This window comes from Hakea prostrata, chromosome 3, assembly GCF_041222555.1.
Source record: "Hakea prostrata isolate BN-2017 chromosome 3, UWA_Hpros_2, whole genome shotgun sequence".
In the NCBI taxonomy this organism is placed as follows: domain Eukaryota; kingdom Viridiplantae; phylum Streptophyta; class Magnoliopsida; order Proteales; family Proteaceae; genus Hakea; species Hakea prostrata.
Window position 1 is genome coordinate 44,384,427 of NC_142602.1, and position 20,346 is coordinate 44,404,772.

Sequence of the window (20,346 nt, forward strand, 5' to 3'; positions counted from 1 at the left end):
CTCATGATCAATAGAGTCATCATTCGACGTTCTATCACTAACCATTGTATAAGAGCAAAGCAATAGACTGAGCAAAAGTAAGAAAAAGCACTTACTTGCAGAATCTTCAACACAGTAAAGCTCTGTAACGGAAGGCGGTAGAACCAGGAATCACAAAGAAAAACTCTAGAAACTTCAAATGCAGATAAGTTCACGAAATAAGTGAAAGGATCAGGGAGAAAGGGGCCTAAATAACCTCGAAAAGAAAAGACGTGAGGTTAAGATCCATTATAATCAAGGGACAAGGAGGAGCAATGGTTCAAATTCCGATTGCAAATTGTTAAAGTAGGATGAAGATCAACAGTTAAAAATCAATTACAGTTCGGATTTGATGAAACAATAATGATGCCTGTCATAAGAACCCACCTGGGGCTTCGGCACCTGTTACGAGGAGGACGGACGGCTCAAGAAATGAACTGTCAATCAATAAATGCGAGGTGACGTTTGAGTTTCTTAGGGCAATCTACCAAAAGTAATACTCGGGAAACCGAAAAAATAAAGGTTGTTCAATTCGTCTGGACAGGAACAAGAATAGGAATCTAGATGCTAAAAGAAAACTACGTTCGAAGTCTAGAGAAAATCCAAGGAATTTCCTAGGAACAAGGCTTCGGCTATGCCCGAGTGAGACCTCCCAACGAAGCATTGGCTTTTCCCGAATGAGACTTCCGAAGATGAGGCTTCGGTTATGCCCAAGTGAGATCTCCCAACGAAGCATCGGCTTTGCCTGAATGAGACTTCCGAAGATGAGGCTTCGGCTACGCCCGAGTGAGACCTCCCAACGAAGCATCAACTTTGTCCAAATGAGACTTCTGAAGATAAGGCTTTGATAAGGCCCTAGTAGAATCTCTGAAAGCTTAGAGGAATTCTCAGGAATCTCTAAGCAGAGGCATCAGTTCTGAACCAGAGTAGGACTTTCGAAAGCCTACACAAAATTCTAAAATTAACATGAAAAAGGCTTCAATTTCAAAAGCCTAGGAGAATTCCAGCAAATTTTTCAGAAGCATTATTATTGTACTCTTATGATACTTATTCCAAAGACGATGAGGCCAAAAGAGTTTTTTCATTAATGCATAAAAGGCCAGAGGGGGCCAACCCTTACAAAATAAATAAATAAATAAAAGAAAAGAGAACATAATTCATTCTTGAGCAGGCTCATGAACGGGCGTCACTTAAGGGTCTGTTACTGGAGGTTGTTCTTGAGGAGTCTGATTTTCTCGAACCACTTCACCCTCGGGCGAAAGAGGAGGAGAATCACTAAGAAAAAGTTCTATATCCAGATCAGCTGGTCGGGGGTCGTCCATCGATCGAGCCCATCCAAGAAGAGGTTGCTTCAACGAATCAAACACCTCTGGGTGACAAACTTTCTGAAAGGGAGTGGTATCAAAAGCAAGATCAACCGAGAGAATGGCTTTCCATAAATCATTTTGCTCATCTTTGTAAGCCTGAGTATTGAAGGGAATCATCAAGTCACTAAAAGGCTTACTACACAACTATTTCCGAACACAAGCTTTCCTAACTTCTTCAGAAATATGTTTGGGCTTGGAAGGAATAACCAGATTCTGAAGATCTTCTTTTTCCTTGGTCAAGAGATCAACCCTCGCTACAAAGTTGGAAACGATCCCCTCCAGGCTCTTTACCTCTCGATTCAAGGCCCCAATCCGACTGGTAGCCAAGTCGTAATCCTTACTGAGGCGACTAACCTTTTTATTCTCTTCCTTGAGTTTGAGATTTTCTTCTTTCAACTGAACGGTCACCAAACCCCTGGACTTTATCTCTTCTTCATAGTACTTTAAACGAGTACTGGCACGCCCAATCCGATGCATAGCCTCCATATAGCGATGGAAACCCTCCATAGCTACCCTGAGAAAATAAATAATTGTCAAAGAGAAATTTCAAGAGATGCATACACTTCACAAGTATGACACTCGGGAAACTTAGCTACTTGGTAGAAGAGGGGACAAATGCTTCATCATTGAGAGATTCAAAGATCTTGCAGTCGATGGGCATCAAGCTAAGGGTACCCCATTCGGAAACCTTCTCATACTCCTAAGTGACCCGATCGTTAGTTTTCAAAGTCCATTTGGGAACAAAGATGTCCCCCGACTCTTGACTCTTTCGTTGCCTCTTCGATGCAGCATCATCAACTAAGTCATGCCTTCTTTTAGTATGGACAAGATCCGGGATGACTTCCTCCTCCTCAACAGGAGCCTTTCCTTTTCTCGAGCCTTCAGTTGATATTCTCAAAACTCCCTTAGCAGCCTTTGGGGCGGGTTTCGGGGAAGGGGTGACGGCTTTCTCAGCTTCTTGTCGAGGCGTCCTCTTTTTTGCCGCCACAATCCCTTTGATTGCATTAGCTCGAACAGCATCAGGATTATACTTTAGAGGCACTGTGCAGAAAAGCAAGGTTAGAAAAACTGAACAATAGTCTAATTGAATACAACAGAGATTCAAAAGCTCAAGGGGCTAGACCCCAATATTGGAGGACGGTAGTGTACTCCATCTCTAAGCCATGGATCTCCTGACACACCTCAATTAACTTAATCTTTTTGGCTGCGCGTTGATCGTCAAAAGTCAATGGTAGAGCATGGTTCGCTTCGGTATATGAATCAACCTGGTTCTAGGCGATCGGGAAGCGGAGGTTGGATATGGGCGCTCGGCAGAAAAAATACCGATGTCACCACCCTTTGTTGTTAGAAGGGCAAGTACCCTCGGCCAAGATGCTCCCCGACCAGCTCAAATCTATTTTGTTACGCTTGGAAAGAAAAACCCAACCCGGAGAATTGGATTTGGACATGGTATAAAAATGGTATAAAAATGACAGAATAAAGTGATGGAAGGCTGAATTTTAACAAAGCCCAAGAAAATCGACGATATGGCGCCAGCTGTGTCAGGAGAAGCATTCTAGGGCAAATCTCCCAATGATTCAAAACTTTAGAGAATAAAGGGGAAAAGAATGGAAACTGAACACCACTTTCGAGGGTATCCAGGTAAAGCGAGAATTCATCAGGTGGATTATAATTGGCTCTCTCACTAGGGTTAGGAACCCAAAGGTAATAAGATGGAGGAAAGGAGTAATAATCGGCAGCAGATTCCAATTCGGCTTTGATATAGTGAGAGACAAAGTAACTGGGGCCTTGACTAGATCTCTTGGACGGTCGGGAGGCCTTGGTAGCAGATTTTGAAGATTTCAGTGTTTTAGAATAAAAAAGAAGAGTTGGTCCTTTAGGTTTTTTCTTTTTGCTCATTAAGTGGAGCCAGTGATCGGTTATCCTATTGCCTCCGTCTCTAGATAATTCAACGAAAATAGAAGCAGTAGCTTCATCACCGGAATCACCCTAACCGGCATTTTGCCCGGAGGAACCCTCATCGGAAGTCTTATCACTACCCATTACAAGAGGAGAATGTTTTTTCTTCTTACTGAGTTAAAAGAAAAGAGAGTTTGAATCCCAAAGGGGCAACTAAAGAAAAACAAGTAAGAAATGCAGAAAAAAATCAATGAACTTACTTGTTCACCAGTGGAGAAGAAAGCTTGAAGAATGGAAAACTTGCAAAGCATAGAAGAGGTGATGACAAAGTTCGCCGATAAAGTTGCAAATGAGAAGATGAAATTTGAAAATGAAAGGCGAAGGATTTTAAATAGGCAAAGAAGCAATTGCGTGTACGGTCAAGATGAGTCTAAATCAACAATCGTGATCAGGAGACGTTTCTAAAGATCATAAACACGATCAAATCAAACTTGACGTTTGGAAAAAGCTATTGTTTCGATCTTGGAAGCAATGATGATCGCAGCTGGGATGGATGCGTGTCAGCTCCCGCGTAAAACGCGAGAAATTTGGGTGGCCCGAGAAAACAACAATGCAGAGTAATTAATGCGACTTGACATCCAAGGGAACGACTAACCGTTCGGATTCCCCACTTAGACAATCCATGTTTGGCTGAAACCAAACCAAGCCCTCCGTTTTCCCGAACACATGGTTTGTGGGGCTCATGATACGAGAAGATTATTATCGAACCGGAAAAATCCTTGACTTTGGTTAAGAACGGTCCGACCATTGTCGGTTTGAACAACCGGTCTAATCACTAGCGTAACAAGGAAGGAACCTTGCAGTTCTAAAGATAGGCACGATCCCACGAAGTTTGGGATGGATAACCAATCCATAGACAATTGCTATCACTAGCAAGAGTGGATGATCGTGCAAGATATGGCAATTGCCAGTTGCAGAATGAAGGATCGTGTGATCAAAGAAAACCACCCACAACCCCGTAAAAAGAGTTTAACCGCAAGATCGGACGATCACCAAGAAGGATCATGAACTCATCTAACGATCAAGAATCAGAGGTAAAACCTATATAAACAAGTAGCCTACGCCCAAACGAGGTAACTGAATCGTTTTCCTAACAATCATATTCAAATGGCTCTACAACTAGCCAGAGCTTTGTGATCAGTTCCTTAACTGACTTAGCCCTTCGGAGGTGGCTTCTTGACCCCTCGGTCGGCCCACGTCTAACATTGTTTTGCAGGTCATTCCACATTGATCTAAATGCTGAGGCGATTTTGGACGCATCATTTTTTTTTTTGTGTATATGTATCGATAATCTGTTATTTAAATTGAATAAAGTTCTTTGATAACAAATAAGTGCTTATATTATTATCATATTGCATATTATGCAAGTCTTAAGGTGTGTGTTAACCTTACGTAAATGGTAGGCAGTTATGTATTAGTCTTAAGGGATGTCATGTAATATATAAGGTTAAATTCGAATTATAAAGCATGACATACAAACTTGTGAGAACCATGAAATATATTCTCTTGTGGCATTGATTTACGTAAAATTAAGAGATTTGAACAGATATAATGGAATGACACATAATAATTTTTATAAAGTATCATTCAATTGTTACACTACCATATCACATCTATTTTAGTATAATTAAGAATATTTATGATCATGATGGTCCTGTGTGCTTAAGATATAGTAACTGTCATGATTTGGTACTTAATGCTCTATATAAAGAGATAGAGTTTTAATATCATCCCAGGACCAATATAAAGCTATGCACATAAATGTTAAAATAGTTTCAACCATGTTCTTAAAAACAAATAGAGTTTTGTTTTAGTCAACTCTGGTTACAATCAATATAAGCCCAACTGTGAGAATATTAGAATATAGTAAAATGTTTCACATAAGGGGCATTATTGATTGTATCTGATTTTTATTTTATTTCTTTATTTGGTCTGATATGAGAGACATACAATCACTAGAAGTCTAATGTAGTGTGAGCGAATAAGGACTGTTAAATCTTGATAAATGAGCTAATAAATTTGTTTATATAAAAAGATGCTTGATCTCTCCTCTAACCTTAATTAACCACACATTATTCTCTACACATAAAAATTGAGATAAAAAATGATTATTCCATTGAATCAATAAATAGGAAGAAGAGAGGAGAAATAAATTTTAATTAAGTAGATGTTTATTTTTTGTGGGAGAATGAAGAAGAGATTTTGATGCTTTCCTACTTTAATGAATTCCAAATAAGGTATTTTCATGACTTTGTTATGTAACTACTAGTCTATTGCAGTATTTTTAATCAAATCAATGAGATTTTTTATATCCCTAGATTTAATCTTATATTTATAACATCAAATGCTTATTTAGTTGGCGATAATCGAAGCAGCTTCCAAGTAAAAAGGTAATGAGTTCAACCTTCTAGATTTAAATTATGTATAACTACCAGAAGTAGTGGTCAAGGTACATATAAAATTCTAACCAAAAAAAAGAACAGGTACTTATAAAATGACCAGAATGAACATCATATCCATAAAAAGCAACGACCAAAAATTCATTCTTCTTCGAGTTCGCCGTTCATTTAACTGCTCTCATGGTATGCACTAGAACCGTGGTTCTTGATGGTCGTTCTACGAACAGATATGATGGTCGTTCTACGAAACAGACCCCGTGACGCTGGAAAGATTCAAAAATAGTATTAACGATAACAAACCGACTCAACCAATGGAGGCGGCGAAGCCAATTATAAAACCCCTAATCTATAAGGGGTCTGGAAATAGAAGGAAGGTGAGGTTTGAGTCGCTTTTCTTCTTTCTATCTTCTATAAACTTGGGGTGAACAAATCATTTCTCTGTAACCTCACGAGCAAATACCAACCTTCCTTCGCTCCTGCTTTTTCTGTTCTTGATCGATTTAGGTTTTCGATCTCACTTGCTTCGTCTTCATCCGAAATCTTAATTCTCAGATAAGGTATCTTTCTCTCTTGTTAGGTGTATTTCTTTCTTGTTTCATCATTTTGCTGCTTGTTTATTTTTTCCAATATTTTAAGATCTAATTTATGCAAATTTCAGTACTTCTGTATGAATTTCTTTTTGTATCACCTTTAGCTTCTTTTATATGGTCGTTATAAAGGGGATGTTATCTTGGGATTCTACTTTTCCTCTTACTTTCTGTTTTTTTTGGGTTTGAGGCAGTTGATGTCGATGATCGCCCACCCTGTTCTTTTCCTCTGGCTGTTTTACGTGTTATCCAAACCTTTTAGTTTGGTTTATTTCGTTGCTGCGTCCTTATGGTGCTTTTTCATTATTTGTTCTTGATTTCCTGAATTTCGACTTTTACGCTTTTATAGAACTTTTTGATTCCCACTTTTCTATCTTGTGTTTGAAATTCTTAAAATTTCCCTGCAAATGCATCGTTTAAGAAGGAATTTGTACAGGAATTAGTAGTCTCTGATTGAGTTCTTCTTTCTGATTGTTTTGTTTGCTCTGTAATTTTGTACGTATATAATATAATTGGTTGGGACAAACTCGTTCTTCGTTGGTTCGTATTGCTATTGTTTTGTTTGCTCTGTAGTTTTGTACGTATATTATATAATTGGGACAAACTCGTTCTTCTTTGGTTCATATTGCTCTGGTTTTGAATTGTTGGAATTTCTGGAGAATGGTGGAATTTTGAGGTCTTGAAATACTGATGGACCCATGATTTGTGAATGTTGTGCTAGCTACTTCTCATGTTAGGTTTTTATCTCAATGTCCTGCTAGAATGCTTTCCCTGCTATATTTTTGTTAACCCATGTGTTGAAAAGGGACCGTGTTATTTATGCTTGCCATTAGCCAAAGCTGTTTCCTCACACCTGTTGTGTAAGTTAACAAGGTGATGTATCCAAAACCATTGAAGACACCATGGCCTCTTCAGCATTTGACACTCCTGCTAGACAAAGTCTCAAAATTGGAAAACACAAATTGCTCTACATTTCAATCCCCCACTGTTAAAATATTTTGTATCTATGGCACATATGGAAGCCCAAAATTCTGATAGGTCTTTTAACAGTAATTCTCCTATTAATGGATGTAACTCTAAAGTTTGAAGTTTGAATTTTTATTTTTCTTAACAGGAAAAAAAAAAAGAAAAAAGGGGGGGGGTATATGTATCCAAAATAGAATTCTTCCAGATCTATGAAAAATCATTTTGGGTTGGGGAAGAGGGGGTTGATTAGGTTGTAAACAATTTTGGTCTTTGAGCACCCGGTGCGATTCTTGAGAATTGTTTAGTCTTTCCTATGGAGCAATGGTTCTTAGTTTAACCAAGCTTGGTTGCATCCATCACTTGTATGTGGCAGCATAGGTTGTGGTTTGAATTGCTTACTTAGGAAATGTGATATTTGATCTGTGTACTGCCGTGCTGTTCATGTTTTTTCAATGTTTACTAACCTATCTCTGATTATATCTTTGGTTGAAAGTGAATAAAACTTCAGTGTTACCCCTTTTCAACTTCCAACAACCAAAGTTCATGTCTGAACTCGACGTCCAAGTTCCTACTACGTTTGGTATGTTTGCTTCCCTATAGCATTTTGCTTTACTGCTCTGCACATTCTCTACTACCCCATACGTTTCATTATAGATAATTGTTTTTTGTTCTTGGACACGACAGACCCTTTTGCAGACGCAAATGCTGATGAGTCAGGTGCTGGTACAAAGGAGTATGTTCATGTTCGTGTTCAGCAGCGAAATGGTAGGAAAAGCCTGACAACAGTGCAGGGGTTGAAGAAGGAATTCAGCTACAATAAGATCCTCAAAGACCTCAAGAAGGAATTTTGCTGCAATGGTACTGTTGTCCAGGACCCAGAACTAGGCCAGGCATGTTTATAATCCCTTGATGGTTCTTTGTTTCTAGTTGCGAGTTAAGCATATGCTATTGATCGTCTGTTACATGTGGCTGCAGGTAATTCAGCTCCAAGGTGATCAGCGAAAGAATGTGTCTACCTTCCTTGTTCAGGTCATCTTCTCCACTTTTACAATTTTGCCATTGCTCTCGAATCTTGTCCCTCAGCTGGTTTTAGCTTCACTGATCATCCCCTGCTTGTTTATGGGTTAAACAGGCTGGCATTGTGAAGAAGGAACACATCAAGATTCATGGTTTTTGAGCAGATCCTCTAGTAGCAGCACTGACAACTGGATATATCCAACTAGTCTCCATAATATTAGTGGGTTTGCACGCCTTAGAATTTCAGTTTTTGGACCATGTGAATATGTCAAGACAACATTATCTATGCTATTTGATGATTTCATACTCTAGATTTGGTGCTTTGGAGTCATCTTTCTTGACCTCCTCTTGTAGTGTGTGGAAAGTATGAGGAGCACGTTGGCCCTCATAATCATCTGTAATAAAACCTACCTGTGTCTATTTCTAACTAGGTGTGTCATAGCTGAATAATTTCTCATCAACTGTTATCTCATGTTTGAATAGTTGGCGCTTGTGAACTGGTAAAGACTAATAAGAATGCCCATGCCCAGATAAGAGTTAACCATTACCTTTTGACAAGAAATATGTAATTTGCACATAATAAATGTAAAGACGCACAAATCATAGGCTCAAGTGAGATCATTATTCTGGTTACCGGGGAAAAAAAATAAAGTAAGATCGATCATTATTATTCTTGGGCTTTGGGTTCTGACGACTGCCAGGTCCTTTTAAGCGCTTGTAAGGTTTTGCAAAACTTCTAATGGCCTATTCATTGAGTAAAAAAGAGAGGAACGCACTAATTTGTTGATTTTTTAAAGAAAATGAGTCGCCAATTTCAAATCTCCAATTAGGGTATGGGAGAATCGTTCATTCTTGGAGAAAAGAACTTTGACAAGGCTGATCGCGAATTTCTAATCTCCAATTAGGGCATATCGAAGCATCGTTGATTCCTGGAGAAAAGAACTTTGACAAAGGCTAATCTTCAACTAGGGCTACTGAAATAGGGGTTTGGGATTGAGTACTAGGGGTTCATGTTGTAAATTTGCAAAATATTTAATCTTTAAATGTACTCCACTGTTTGACTTGGCACCATCTTACTATTTCTTGTACACCTAGCGTAATTCCAATAGGTCAGTGCAGGCTACAACCGCTGCAGTAAATAAACAATCTTTTACGAAGCCTAATAACCTGAGGTGGCACTTGGACCCATTTCTAGTTGGATAACAACACTTTTTTTTTTTTTGGTGGTAATTGAATGATCTGTTGAAGAGGTAAAATGGATGAGGCTGAGAAAAGCTCTAACCACCATGCAGTAGATACAGACCAATCACCACCTTCCCCTAAGGAGAAAGCCATCATTGCTATCTGCAATTACATTTGATCCCCTAGGTACATACATTGCCTCAAAACCCAAAAACTCAGAAGCTAAACATTGGATATCTTGAATGATAGGTAAGCAATGGAATGGACTTTCTTTCAAATCATTGATAATCCTAATTAACTGTTAATTATCCGACTCAATCTCCAAGTAGTCATGGTAATCACCTAGTGCATGTAGCATTCCCAACCTTAAAGCCATAGATTCACCTTCCAATACTGAGCTAAAATGAATAGGCTCTGAGTGAGCTAAGAGTGGAGCTCCAACTGTGCTGCAAATCACAATTCCAACTCCTCCCTTCCTTTCCTTTTCATGCCATGCCACATCAATACTTAGGCAAACAAATGGTGCTTCAGTCAGATTCCAGAAAAGGTTCCCAGATGTCCCTCCCTACTTGTACTTGCTTGTGACCGTGGCTTCACTCTCCTCCCCTACTGCCAAATGTAACAACCCCCGTATTTGTAACTAGGGATCTCTATTGTAGGTTTGAGTACCCAAAGGTCCCACCGGAATAAACTATGGAATATCTGGATTGAAGTCCAAGATCCATACCTGAGCCCATGGATCTGGATCCCATCGATGAAGAACCTGCCTTCCTGGGAATCCGAAGAAGAACCCATAGAAACCTTGATGGATCGGGAAAGTGGATCATCAATCATAGTCAAGTTGTAATTGAAGATGTCTGGATTAAGTTAAGGACACCCCCACATGTTTGTTAGGGTTAGGTTTGAGTTGGGGATCAATCGGTTGAGCAAAGCACCCAAGTACTGAAAAGTATTAAGGGGCAGTTCTTAAGGCGGTTGATTGATCAACCAACTGCCCCAAGTGACTGGCCAAGTTTGCTTGCATGAATTAAACCCTATTTTGCTCCAGTATACTATAATAGGTAACCTAGACTTATTCTCTTATTATTATATTCGGGATTGTAGCTGTGGACGGTTAGGAATCAAAGAGCATGTGTTGGAAGGTGAAGGACACTTGATTTGCAAGGAAGATCCAATCATTTGTCAATTTAGTGATTCAATCGGAGGTAAGTTGATATCACACTCTCTATACCTATTCCTTTTCTCTTAGAATAGTGTGAATCCTCCTTCCATGGTTCTGTAGTTAGTTATTTGTGATGGTTCTATTCTTCCATCAGTGATCTTGATTGGATCACGTCCGAATAAAGGATTGATCTAATTGAAGGAGATGATGTGGTTACTGAGTCATTAAATTTCTAGGGTTTTGGTTTATGCTTATGTTGTAGGCTCATTATAGACGAAATTCAAATTTAGATCATCCCAAAATCGGATTAAAATTGGGAGATCAAAAGTCGGAATTTCGGACTTGAGTTGTTGTTTGTACTAGGGGTGGTCGCTCAGGGCAATTGATTGGCCCAACCAACCACCATAAGCGACTAGGTGGATCACAGAAGCCCAGTCAGTCCAATTGTTGCTCTGTTTTGACTCACATTCATAATTTAACTTTGTAACCTATCTTTAGGTAATCTCTGAGGTATTCTAGGACTGTTAGAAATGTTTGAGTGCACTTTTTCTAGTCTTTTGAACTTTGACAGATAAGGATACAATCTTACATATATGTACTAACATAATCTATAATGAATTATTATATCTTTGAATGCATTTGTAATCTTGTAACTTGCCTGAATAGTAAGTTCATATGATTTATGAATAATTATGTATTGTGAATGATGATGAGATGTACTTCAATTGCTATGTGATGCTAGATGCTTAATTCAATACTGATGGTTGATGAAGAGATGTAACTATGGTGGAGGGTATCCTTATTGGGTATCCAGTTCTTGGGATATCAGGGGTTGTGGGATGGGACACTGCTTACTGATGTCCACAGCACTATCATGGTTGCTGGATGACATACATAGGAAGTCTAGGTTGCATCGCTAGGTACCCATACATGTTACTACCCTTTCGGTAGGGGTATTGAGCCGAATGACCCGTGATGACGGTGATGTGACTCTATCTCATCCTACAACCTTAGCCAATTCGTGCAAAGATTTAGTGGTCCACTGCCATGATGCCAGTGCTTGGGTCCTGTGAGTATCAAACATGCCCACTGCCATCATGAGATGGTAGGGTTGCATATGTATAGAGTTTGGGCTCGTGTCACTTTCCGCGCGATGTGAGAATTTCTGCTGGGAAGCCACAAGAGTGTCCGCCTATATACATGTGGATGACCATAGGGTTGAGAAATGGAGTCCAACAGATGCCTCTTGTTAAGGATCCCATTTCTAGGTGGATAAGGATATTGGACCAACATATGTCTCTTGTTGAGGAATGATATCTATACCATATGTAGTATGAGACCCTAGGACTATGCAATGGGCCTAGAGTTGTCCTTGACACACGGCAGTTCTCATGCCTAATGGTGATGTGAGACAGTGGTGACCTATATCAACGATGGATTGATATGACTTGACCCAACAATGACAGTGAACCCAATAGACGTCTCTTGTTTAGGAAGAGTGACTGAAACTACCCAAAGGAGACTAGTGTATAGCTTAATGTGTGTCCACCAAATAGACTTCATGATAGAGTTAGAAGCATAATTTCATATCTATTCATTAGTCATATTATTATTATTAGTCTTATATGTGTGATGTGGGAATCTTGTGAATGAATGCTTGATATGTAGTTGAGTTGACCTCACTGAGTTTTGTTGAACTCATTTCTTTTATATGCATGTTCTGTTAGATCTTATTGTAGGTTATGAGGACCTCCATTCAAATGGAGGATCCTTCGTTGGCAGAGTATTTTGAGGGAGTGACTTGCGAGGAGATGGACTTGCATGGAGCTTCGTGCCCATGCCAGAATTGCTCCATCAGAGCTGGGTGTTAGTGGAGAGTCGACAATACCTTAGGAGTCGATGGTGTCCCTCGTAGCATTGTGTTTTATTTTCATTGTCACATCACCCCAGCAGGTACCCTAACTGCAATACCCAGAGGTGTGATCCACAGTCCCAAAGATAAGTTAGGGCAATCATATACCCACGTTGCACAATAATATAATCAAGAGAAAAGAGTAATCAAGGTTTAATTATATTAAGAAACAATCAAAGTAAGATCTTAGAATAAATATCAAAGTATATCAGAGTGCGGAAAAAAACTATAGCAATCAAAGAAAGTAAATATAGATATCTATATTTATCTATAGCGGAAAATAACTCTATAGATCAATGCGGGAAGGTAGATCAAAACTCTATAGTATTACAACTGGATAAAAAGAAAAGGAATAAAGATATCTAAGAATCAATCTATCTAATCATACAACTCCATGAGCTCAAATAATGTCACATTCACCCAGCTGGTATGCTATCTGGCATACCCGGGAATGTGATCCACAGCCCAAGGATCAAGGATCGAGAGGCCATGCATCCCACATACATAATAACATAATCACGAACAATATAATCAATGTTTTAAGCAAGTAATAATTAGATAAAAAAGGATAAGAAAAGATAATCAAATTAGAGTGCGGAAAATTATAAGGTATCAAGTACATATAAGGTAATTCTCAAACGAGAGAGAGAGAGAGAGAGAGAGAGAGAGAGAGAGAGAGAGAGAGAGAGAGAGAGAGAGAGAGAGAGAGAGAGAGAGAGAGAGAGAGAGAGATCAGAAGTCACTTCCTCTCAAAAGTAGTGGAAAGTGGTTAATTAGTTAAGTAACAATCCCAATATCAAAGAGTAAATCGATCAAAGTTAATACAACATGTCCAAGTTCCAGAATGACAGAAAAGGGCCTAAGCTAGGGTCTCCTCCATCTTGTATAAGGTATCCTCGTATGTGTACACAAAAGAAACCAAGCACGACCTCTCCCAAAACAAGGTCAGACTAACCCTAGTACGAAGGGTAATCACTGTCGGCACCTTCACCATAATCTTCGTAATAGCCAGGACCTTCACCGTAGTATGAGAGATCTTGCGCTGCTTCGTAGTAGGAGCCATCAATGTCTTCGGTACCTGCAGATAAGTCTAACAAAACAATTGCACAAAAGGAAATGAGTTCAAAGAACTCAGCAAGACGAGTCGTTCCACAATACACAAATCATACGATACAAGTCACAATATGATGCAAAATGACATGAGATAATAATGCAATATGATTCTAACTTTGAGTATGCTAGTCTCTAAGGTAGACATGCTTTAAGCCATAGCACCATACTTCTTTGGGTCGACAGTCACTCCCCCTCAACCCATTCCATATCTTGGGTCTGCCGTGGTAGTTGGGTAAAGTCCTCTCAAACCATGGTAGCGGATTCGGTCACCACTCTCTCACATCACCATTTATTATAAGTATTGGCGCATGTCAGGGTAAAGCCTAGCCCAATGCAAGTCATCTACTCAGTCATATCAACTCAGATCTAGATACGTCCATTCCTTGCCCCGGGCGATCCTTTTCGGTATCCTTCACACTAGAGTCAGCGTAATCTCGGATTACGGACTCATCAACCCTATTGGTCATCCACAAATAGTAAACGGGAAGCTCTCAAGTCCTCTCACGGGTTGGTTACCGGTCTTGAGCGCCCGTGAGCCCAAGTCTAGCTATTTGCAACCCTACCAATAAATGGCCCCTAACGGGTATCCATAGCATGATCTATGTCCTCTCACGGGGTGGTTACCGGTCTTGAGCGCCCATCAAATCACACTATTACCACGGGTTGTTCGGTCTCAATACCCTTCAGATTCGGGTCTGATACAACAAGGATAGTCCTAGCCATACATCTAGACAATCCTATGTATGTCATCCAATGACCGGGAAAGCGTCGGTGGACACCTTCGGAGAACATCCCATACTATTCCCTCCGATGTCCAAGGACAGAAGTGTCGGTAGGACACTTCCCAATCCCAAGTCATACTTAGTCATTCACAAGCTCAATCTCATCATATCATACATGATCAATAATTCATTATATAAACAAAGGCATAATATAACATGATCAATCATATATGTAATCATAAAGGATAATTAAGCATGATATTCCAAATGACATGTAACATAATATTACTGATATAAAGTGCATACAACAGTCATACATGGCTAAGGAATACACTAATGAAGTATATCTACTAAGTTTCCAAAGTAGAAGTAGATTCGCATAATCAGCATACTTGAGGTAACAACCGTCCTTACCTTGATCAATTCGGAAATAATACCAAGAATAGCCCAAAGGTCAGTGTTTGTACCCTAGACAACATATAAGCAACATTAGAGAAGAAAACAATCGAATCGGGGGTCAAACAAAGCAAATCGGCCAAGGACAGAGTTGTTGTCATACCTTGGTTGACTGGCTGGTCGACTGTCACTCGACCAAGCGATCGATCACACTCCACCAAGCAGATCGATCATCACTCGACCAAGCGTCGTTGTCACTCGACCAAGCGATCACTCACTCGACCAAGCAGTTGACCAGAGCAAACAGTAATGGGCAGAATTGGAGAATTGGCCTGAAACTGATCTTCTGGTGCTCCGATCAATATGAAACTTGGAGGGGATGACCATGGCAATATGAGGACACTACCCACTCAGTTTCATCACGATCCAACGGTCCAATTATGAATACCCAAATCGAAACCCTATGTTCTGTATGCTAGACATCAAGAATTGAATTGGAATTGATGGGGAATCAATTAAGGGGATGATAAGAACTAAATTAGAATCATGAATCAATAGTAATTCAAACCTAGTATACATTTACACATTAGTTTGAATTGAAGAATAGGTTGAAATGAAAGAAATCATAGAAATGTAATGTAAGTAATCATAATCATAGCAAGAATGAAGTGAGATTGATGGAACTGAAAGGGGAAGCTCATGGCCAAGTGTTTGCAAGGTTGTAACACTTCAGCCATGGTCCCAAGAGTAGAATTTAATAGGGGATTGAGTAGATTAGAAGGAGAATAAGAGAAACCATACCGTGAAGTGATGATTGAGATGGAAAGCCAATGATTGGAGCCAATAATCTTCACAAACACCAAGAGATGGCCTAGGGAATGTCACTCCTCATTCTCTGGAGTGCCAATGATTAGGGTAGACCTTCATTCACGAGTTCCAAAAAGGTAGGGTCAAAATGGTCAAGACTTTTATGATTTTTCGAATTTAATAACAGCTGGTCGACTGGTCACTCAACCAAGTAGTCGACCAAGGTTGATAGCAAACTTAGAGTATGGATTTGGAAGGTCAGACTAATCCGAATTGAGTTGGGTTTTCTCCTACAAGTCAATCAACAAGTCTAGTTTCAAGAAATACCTTCGGATTGAGCACGGGAGTTCAATAGGTGCTTCAACTAATTCAATCTTCTTCGATGCACAGTTTTTACTAAACATTGACAATGTGCTCAAGTAAGGGGCAACACTGTCAATGTCCATAGGCTTTGGATCAAACACCGAATCTTCAACTATGAGGGTCCACAAGTCTCTTCTACCTCCACTGGGTCTTCGGACCTACAACAGTACAAAATTCCGGGCCGGGTCAGGGTTAGGATAAGGTTGGATTTTACATTCTCCCCCCCCTTAAAAGAAATTTCGTCCTCGAAATTGAAAGCGTACCTGTGCTTCCAAAAAGATGAGGAAACTTCTCCTTCATGTCTTCTTCTTTCTCCCATGAAGCTTCTTCCAGGGTGTGGTTCTTCCACCGAATCTTCACCAAAGGAATGGTGCGATTCCGCAACTGCTTGTCCTTTTTGTCTAGGATTTCGGCTAGTCCTTCATCATAAGAAAGATCGGCACTAAGTCCTTCGGGTGCTTGCTGTAGTATGTGTTCCGGGTTTTCTATGTACTTTCAAAGCATCGAAACATGAAACACATTGTGAACTCCAGCAAGAGATGGGGGCAAGGCCAAGCGGTATGCAACAGGTCCAACCTTCTCCAAAATCTCATAAGGTCCAATGAAGCGAGGGCTAAGCTTTCCTTTCACATTGAATCTCGTCACCCCTTTCATAGCTGATACCTTAAGGAAAACTTCCTCTCCAATTGGAAATTCCAAATCGGTTCTTCTCTTGTCGGCATAAGATTTCTGTCTAGACTGGGCAGACTTGATCCTTTCTCTAATCATGTCAACCATTGCACTTGTAGCTTCAATCATTTCTGGACCCAAGACTCTTCTTTCACCCGTCTCAGTCCAATACAAAGGCGTCCTACAAGTGTTACCATACAAAGCTTTAAATGGAGCCATGCCTATTGTGGCTTGATAACTGTTGTTATAGGCAAACTCAACTAAAACTAAGTGTTCGTCCCAATTTCCACCCATGTCCACCACACAAGATCTAAACATATCCTCCAAGATTTGAATTGTCCGCTCAGATTGTCCATCAGATTGTGGATGATGAGCTGTACTTAGATTCAATTGGGTTCCCAAGGCTTTTTGCAAACCATTCCAAAACCTTGAGGTGAACCTAGGATCACGATAAAAAACAATACTCACAGACACTCCGTGCGAACGAACCACATTGTCCACATAAAGCCTAGCTAGCTTATCCAAAGTGTAAGTGATCTTCATAGGGATAAAATGGGCTGATTTGGTCAACCTATCAACAATCACCCACACAGTGTCATTTCCTTTACTTGTCTGAGGCAAGCTAGTCACGAAGTCCATGGAGATATCTTCCCACTTCCAACTAGGAATAGGAAGGGGCTGAAGCAATTCGGATGGAGCTTGACGAACGGCTTTCACACGTTGGCAAGTCTCACACTTGGCAACAAAGTCTTCAACATCAGCTTTCAAACCATTCCACCAAAAATGTTCCCTTAAGTCCTTGTACATTTTGGTACTTCCAGGGTGTACTGTAAAGATTGACTGGTGTGCTTCTTTCAATATTTCCTTCTTGATTTCTTCAACAGTTGGCACACAAAGTCTACCTTTAAACAATAAAGTACCATCTAAGGATGTACTAAAAGCAGGGTCCATTTCTGAGTTCAAGGCAATCTTCTCAATCTTCTCTTTCAACTCTTGATCAGAACTCTGCAAAGCAACAATCCGATCTCTAAGGGTGGATCTTGTTGTCATGGCATAAAGAATACAATCCGAACCCTCAGGGACCACTTATAAACTAAACCTTTCCATTGACGACAACAAGGGCTGACTCAAAGCATACAAGTTCAATTCCTTCCTTTGACCTTTCCTACTAAGAGCATCAGCAACTACATTTGCTTTACCTGGGTGATACTGGATGTCACAATCATAGTCAGAGACCAACTCCAACCATCTTCTTTGTCTCATGTTCAACTCCCTCTGGGTGAAGAAGTATTTCAAACTCTTATGATTTGTGAAGATAGCGATCTTCTCACCGTACAGGTAATGTCTCCAAATATTCAAAGCAAAGACAACGGCGGCAAGCTCTAGATCATGAGTGGGGTAGTTCCGCTCATAATCCTTTAATTGCCGAGAGGCATAAGCCACTACCTTACCATGTTGCATCAACACGCAACCCAAACCGATCTTGGAAGCATCAGTGTAGACTATCAACCCACCGGAACTATCAGGTATAGTTAAAACCGGAGCACTTGTCAATCTAACTTTCAGCTCTTCAAAATTTTTCTCGCAAGCTTCAGTCCACACAAACTTCTCTTATTTTCTAGTTAGCTTGGTCATAGGAGCAGCCATCCTAGAAAAGTTCTCACTAAATCTCGATAGTATCCCGCCAATCCAAGGAAACTTCTTATCTCAGTCACGGTCTTTGGTCTTTCCCAATCGGTAACAGTTTGCACTTTCTCCGGGTCAACACGGATACCTTCGGCCGAAACAACATGACTAAGAAACACCACCCTTGAGAGCCAAAAGTCACACTTGCTAAACTTAGCATAGAGTTTCTTTTCTCTCAACCTTTGCAATGTGAAATTCAGGTGTTTCACATGCTCTTCCTCATTCTTCGAGTAGATCAAGATGTCGTCAATGAAAACGATTACAAACTTATCGAGCACGTCATGAAATACTAGGTTCATGAGGTCCATGAACACGGCAGGAGCATTAGTTAAACCAAAAGGCATAACTCTAAATTCATAATGTCCATACCTTGTTTTGAACACTGTCTTAAAGATATCACTTGACTTCACTTTCAACTGATAATACCCAGACCTCAAATCAATCTTTGAGAACACAGCCGTGCCTTTCAACTGATCGAAAAGATCATCAATCTGGGGCAGCGGTTATCTATTCTTGATTGTCAGCTTGTTCAACTCCTGGTAATCAATGCACAGACGCATGCTACTGTCCTTCTTCTTCACGGGTCACTTGACTTCAATACCCTTGCCGATGGGCTTAGATATGATAGGGTTTCCTAACCAAACTCATCTAAACAAATCCTAGATATGACATCTAGTAGTTGTGGAAAGCGTGGTCACCATAGGAATGTGTCCCGTACCACCTACACTGACTGGTGTCCAATGACAAAATGCCCAATTGGCATTCCCCAATCCACAACCACACTTAGCAATCAAATCACATCATGATTCCATAAATATCACAATAAAGTCCAACTCACAATTTAATCATTCACATTCATACAAATATGCAATTTGCATAAGGAAAACATATTTTGGAAATACAGAAGTACAACATTAAAGAAAAAGTTCTATTACAGTAGCTAACAATTGTATACGAGTTCTAGTATATCAAAGCATGTATTCATGTTAATTGTGAGTGAGCATACTCACCTTATATCCGATTTGTAAACTTTGATGAATGAGGTCAGAGGGCAAGTCTAAAATCACCAAAATAACCCTATACAAACAAGTATAGAACATAAGGATCAAACCCTAATGATCGGAGACGAAACGAAGACAAAATATGGAAAGTTGTTGTCTTGGCACCTCTTTGGTCGCCCCAAGTGACCAAAGACAGGCGACCAAGCCTGCTGTGTACGGACAACAAACTCTAATTTGGTGGAAAACTTCTTGTTCGAGTTTTAAATGCTCCGAAATTAATAAGAAAAATTCTAAAATAGTATTAAGACTATCTAGCATGATCTAAGCATCTAAATGGTCATTGGAATAGAAATATGTCGGATCACATAATAGGCTTAATCCGAAATCGATCTGTAGATTTCACGGATAGACTAGAATGAATGGGGATTAATTCTAAAGATAAGAAAATAATAGATCATGGTCAAATATTCACTTAAGAATAGATCTAGCATAGGTTAGGGGTCAAACAACACAACTAGGATTAAGATCATGAAGATTATACTAGTTTTAATACTGAAATCACACTGTGTTGTCCAGGGAAAGAATAGAGTGAATGGGAATTCACTCTAAGAATATGAGGGTCAGAGATTAGGTCATTACAGTAGTATAAGACCTTCCTCACAATCACAACAATGGGTTGAAACAGTAGGGAGAGTAGATCTAGAGAGAATAGATGCGAATACTAACCTTCTAGAAGAAGATTCAACGGAGAAATCTCTCGCGGATGCTTGGGATCAACCTTGGCCTTGAAGAGGAAGCTCTAGGGTTCTTCTCACGTTCTCCAATACGTAAGAGGCAAAGTGGTACAAATTAGATCGAAGTTTGAATATATAGGGCTCCAAAAACCTAATTTCCCAAAAGGTGACAATTCTGTCCTGGCCAGCTTTGGTTGCTTGGCTTGGTCTACTGGGGGGGGGGGACCAAGGCAATCGACCAAGGTAGTGCCTTTAGGTCAATTGTTGAATTTTGGTCTCCGAAAGC

General features: G+C 39.9%; 1 protein-coding gene across 1 annotated transcript; it reads left to right on the forward strand.

The window, feature by feature from the left end:
- The first annotated feature begins 5,858 nt into the window (after positions 1-5,858).
- On the forward strand, positions 5,859-8,987 carry LOC149022333 (protein translation factor SUI1 homolog 2). Its single transcript, XM_089150461.1, has 5 exons — positions 5,859-6,300; positions 7,790-7,876; positions 7,981-8,186; positions 8,272-8,325; positions 8,429-8,987. The coding sequence occupies exons 2-5, from the start codon at positions 7,840-7,842 to the stop codon at positions 8,471-8,473; spliced, it is 342 nt and encodes a 113-aa protein (XP_089006587.1). The 5' UTR covers positions 5,859-6,300; positions 7,790-7,839; the 3' UTR covers positions 8,474-8,987.
- Positions 8,988-20,346: the final 11,359 nt, after the last annotated feature.

What these genes read in the sequence shown, in the direction of transcription:
- LOC149022333 (XM_089150461.1), top strand. Translation starts at nt 7,840, where the DNA reads ATGTCTGAACTCGACGTCCAAGTTCCTACTACGTTTG. An exon ending in CCAAGTTCCTACTACGTTTG is followed by an intron (nt 7,877 to 7,980) that starts GTATGTTTGCTT and finishes TGGACACGACAG; the next exon opens with ACCCTTTTGCAGACGCAAAT. An exon ending in TGTCTACCTTCCTTGTTCAG is followed by an intron (nt 8,326 to 8,428) that starts GTCATCTTCTCC and finishes TGGGTTAAACAG; the next exon opens with GCTGGCATTGTGAAGAAGGA.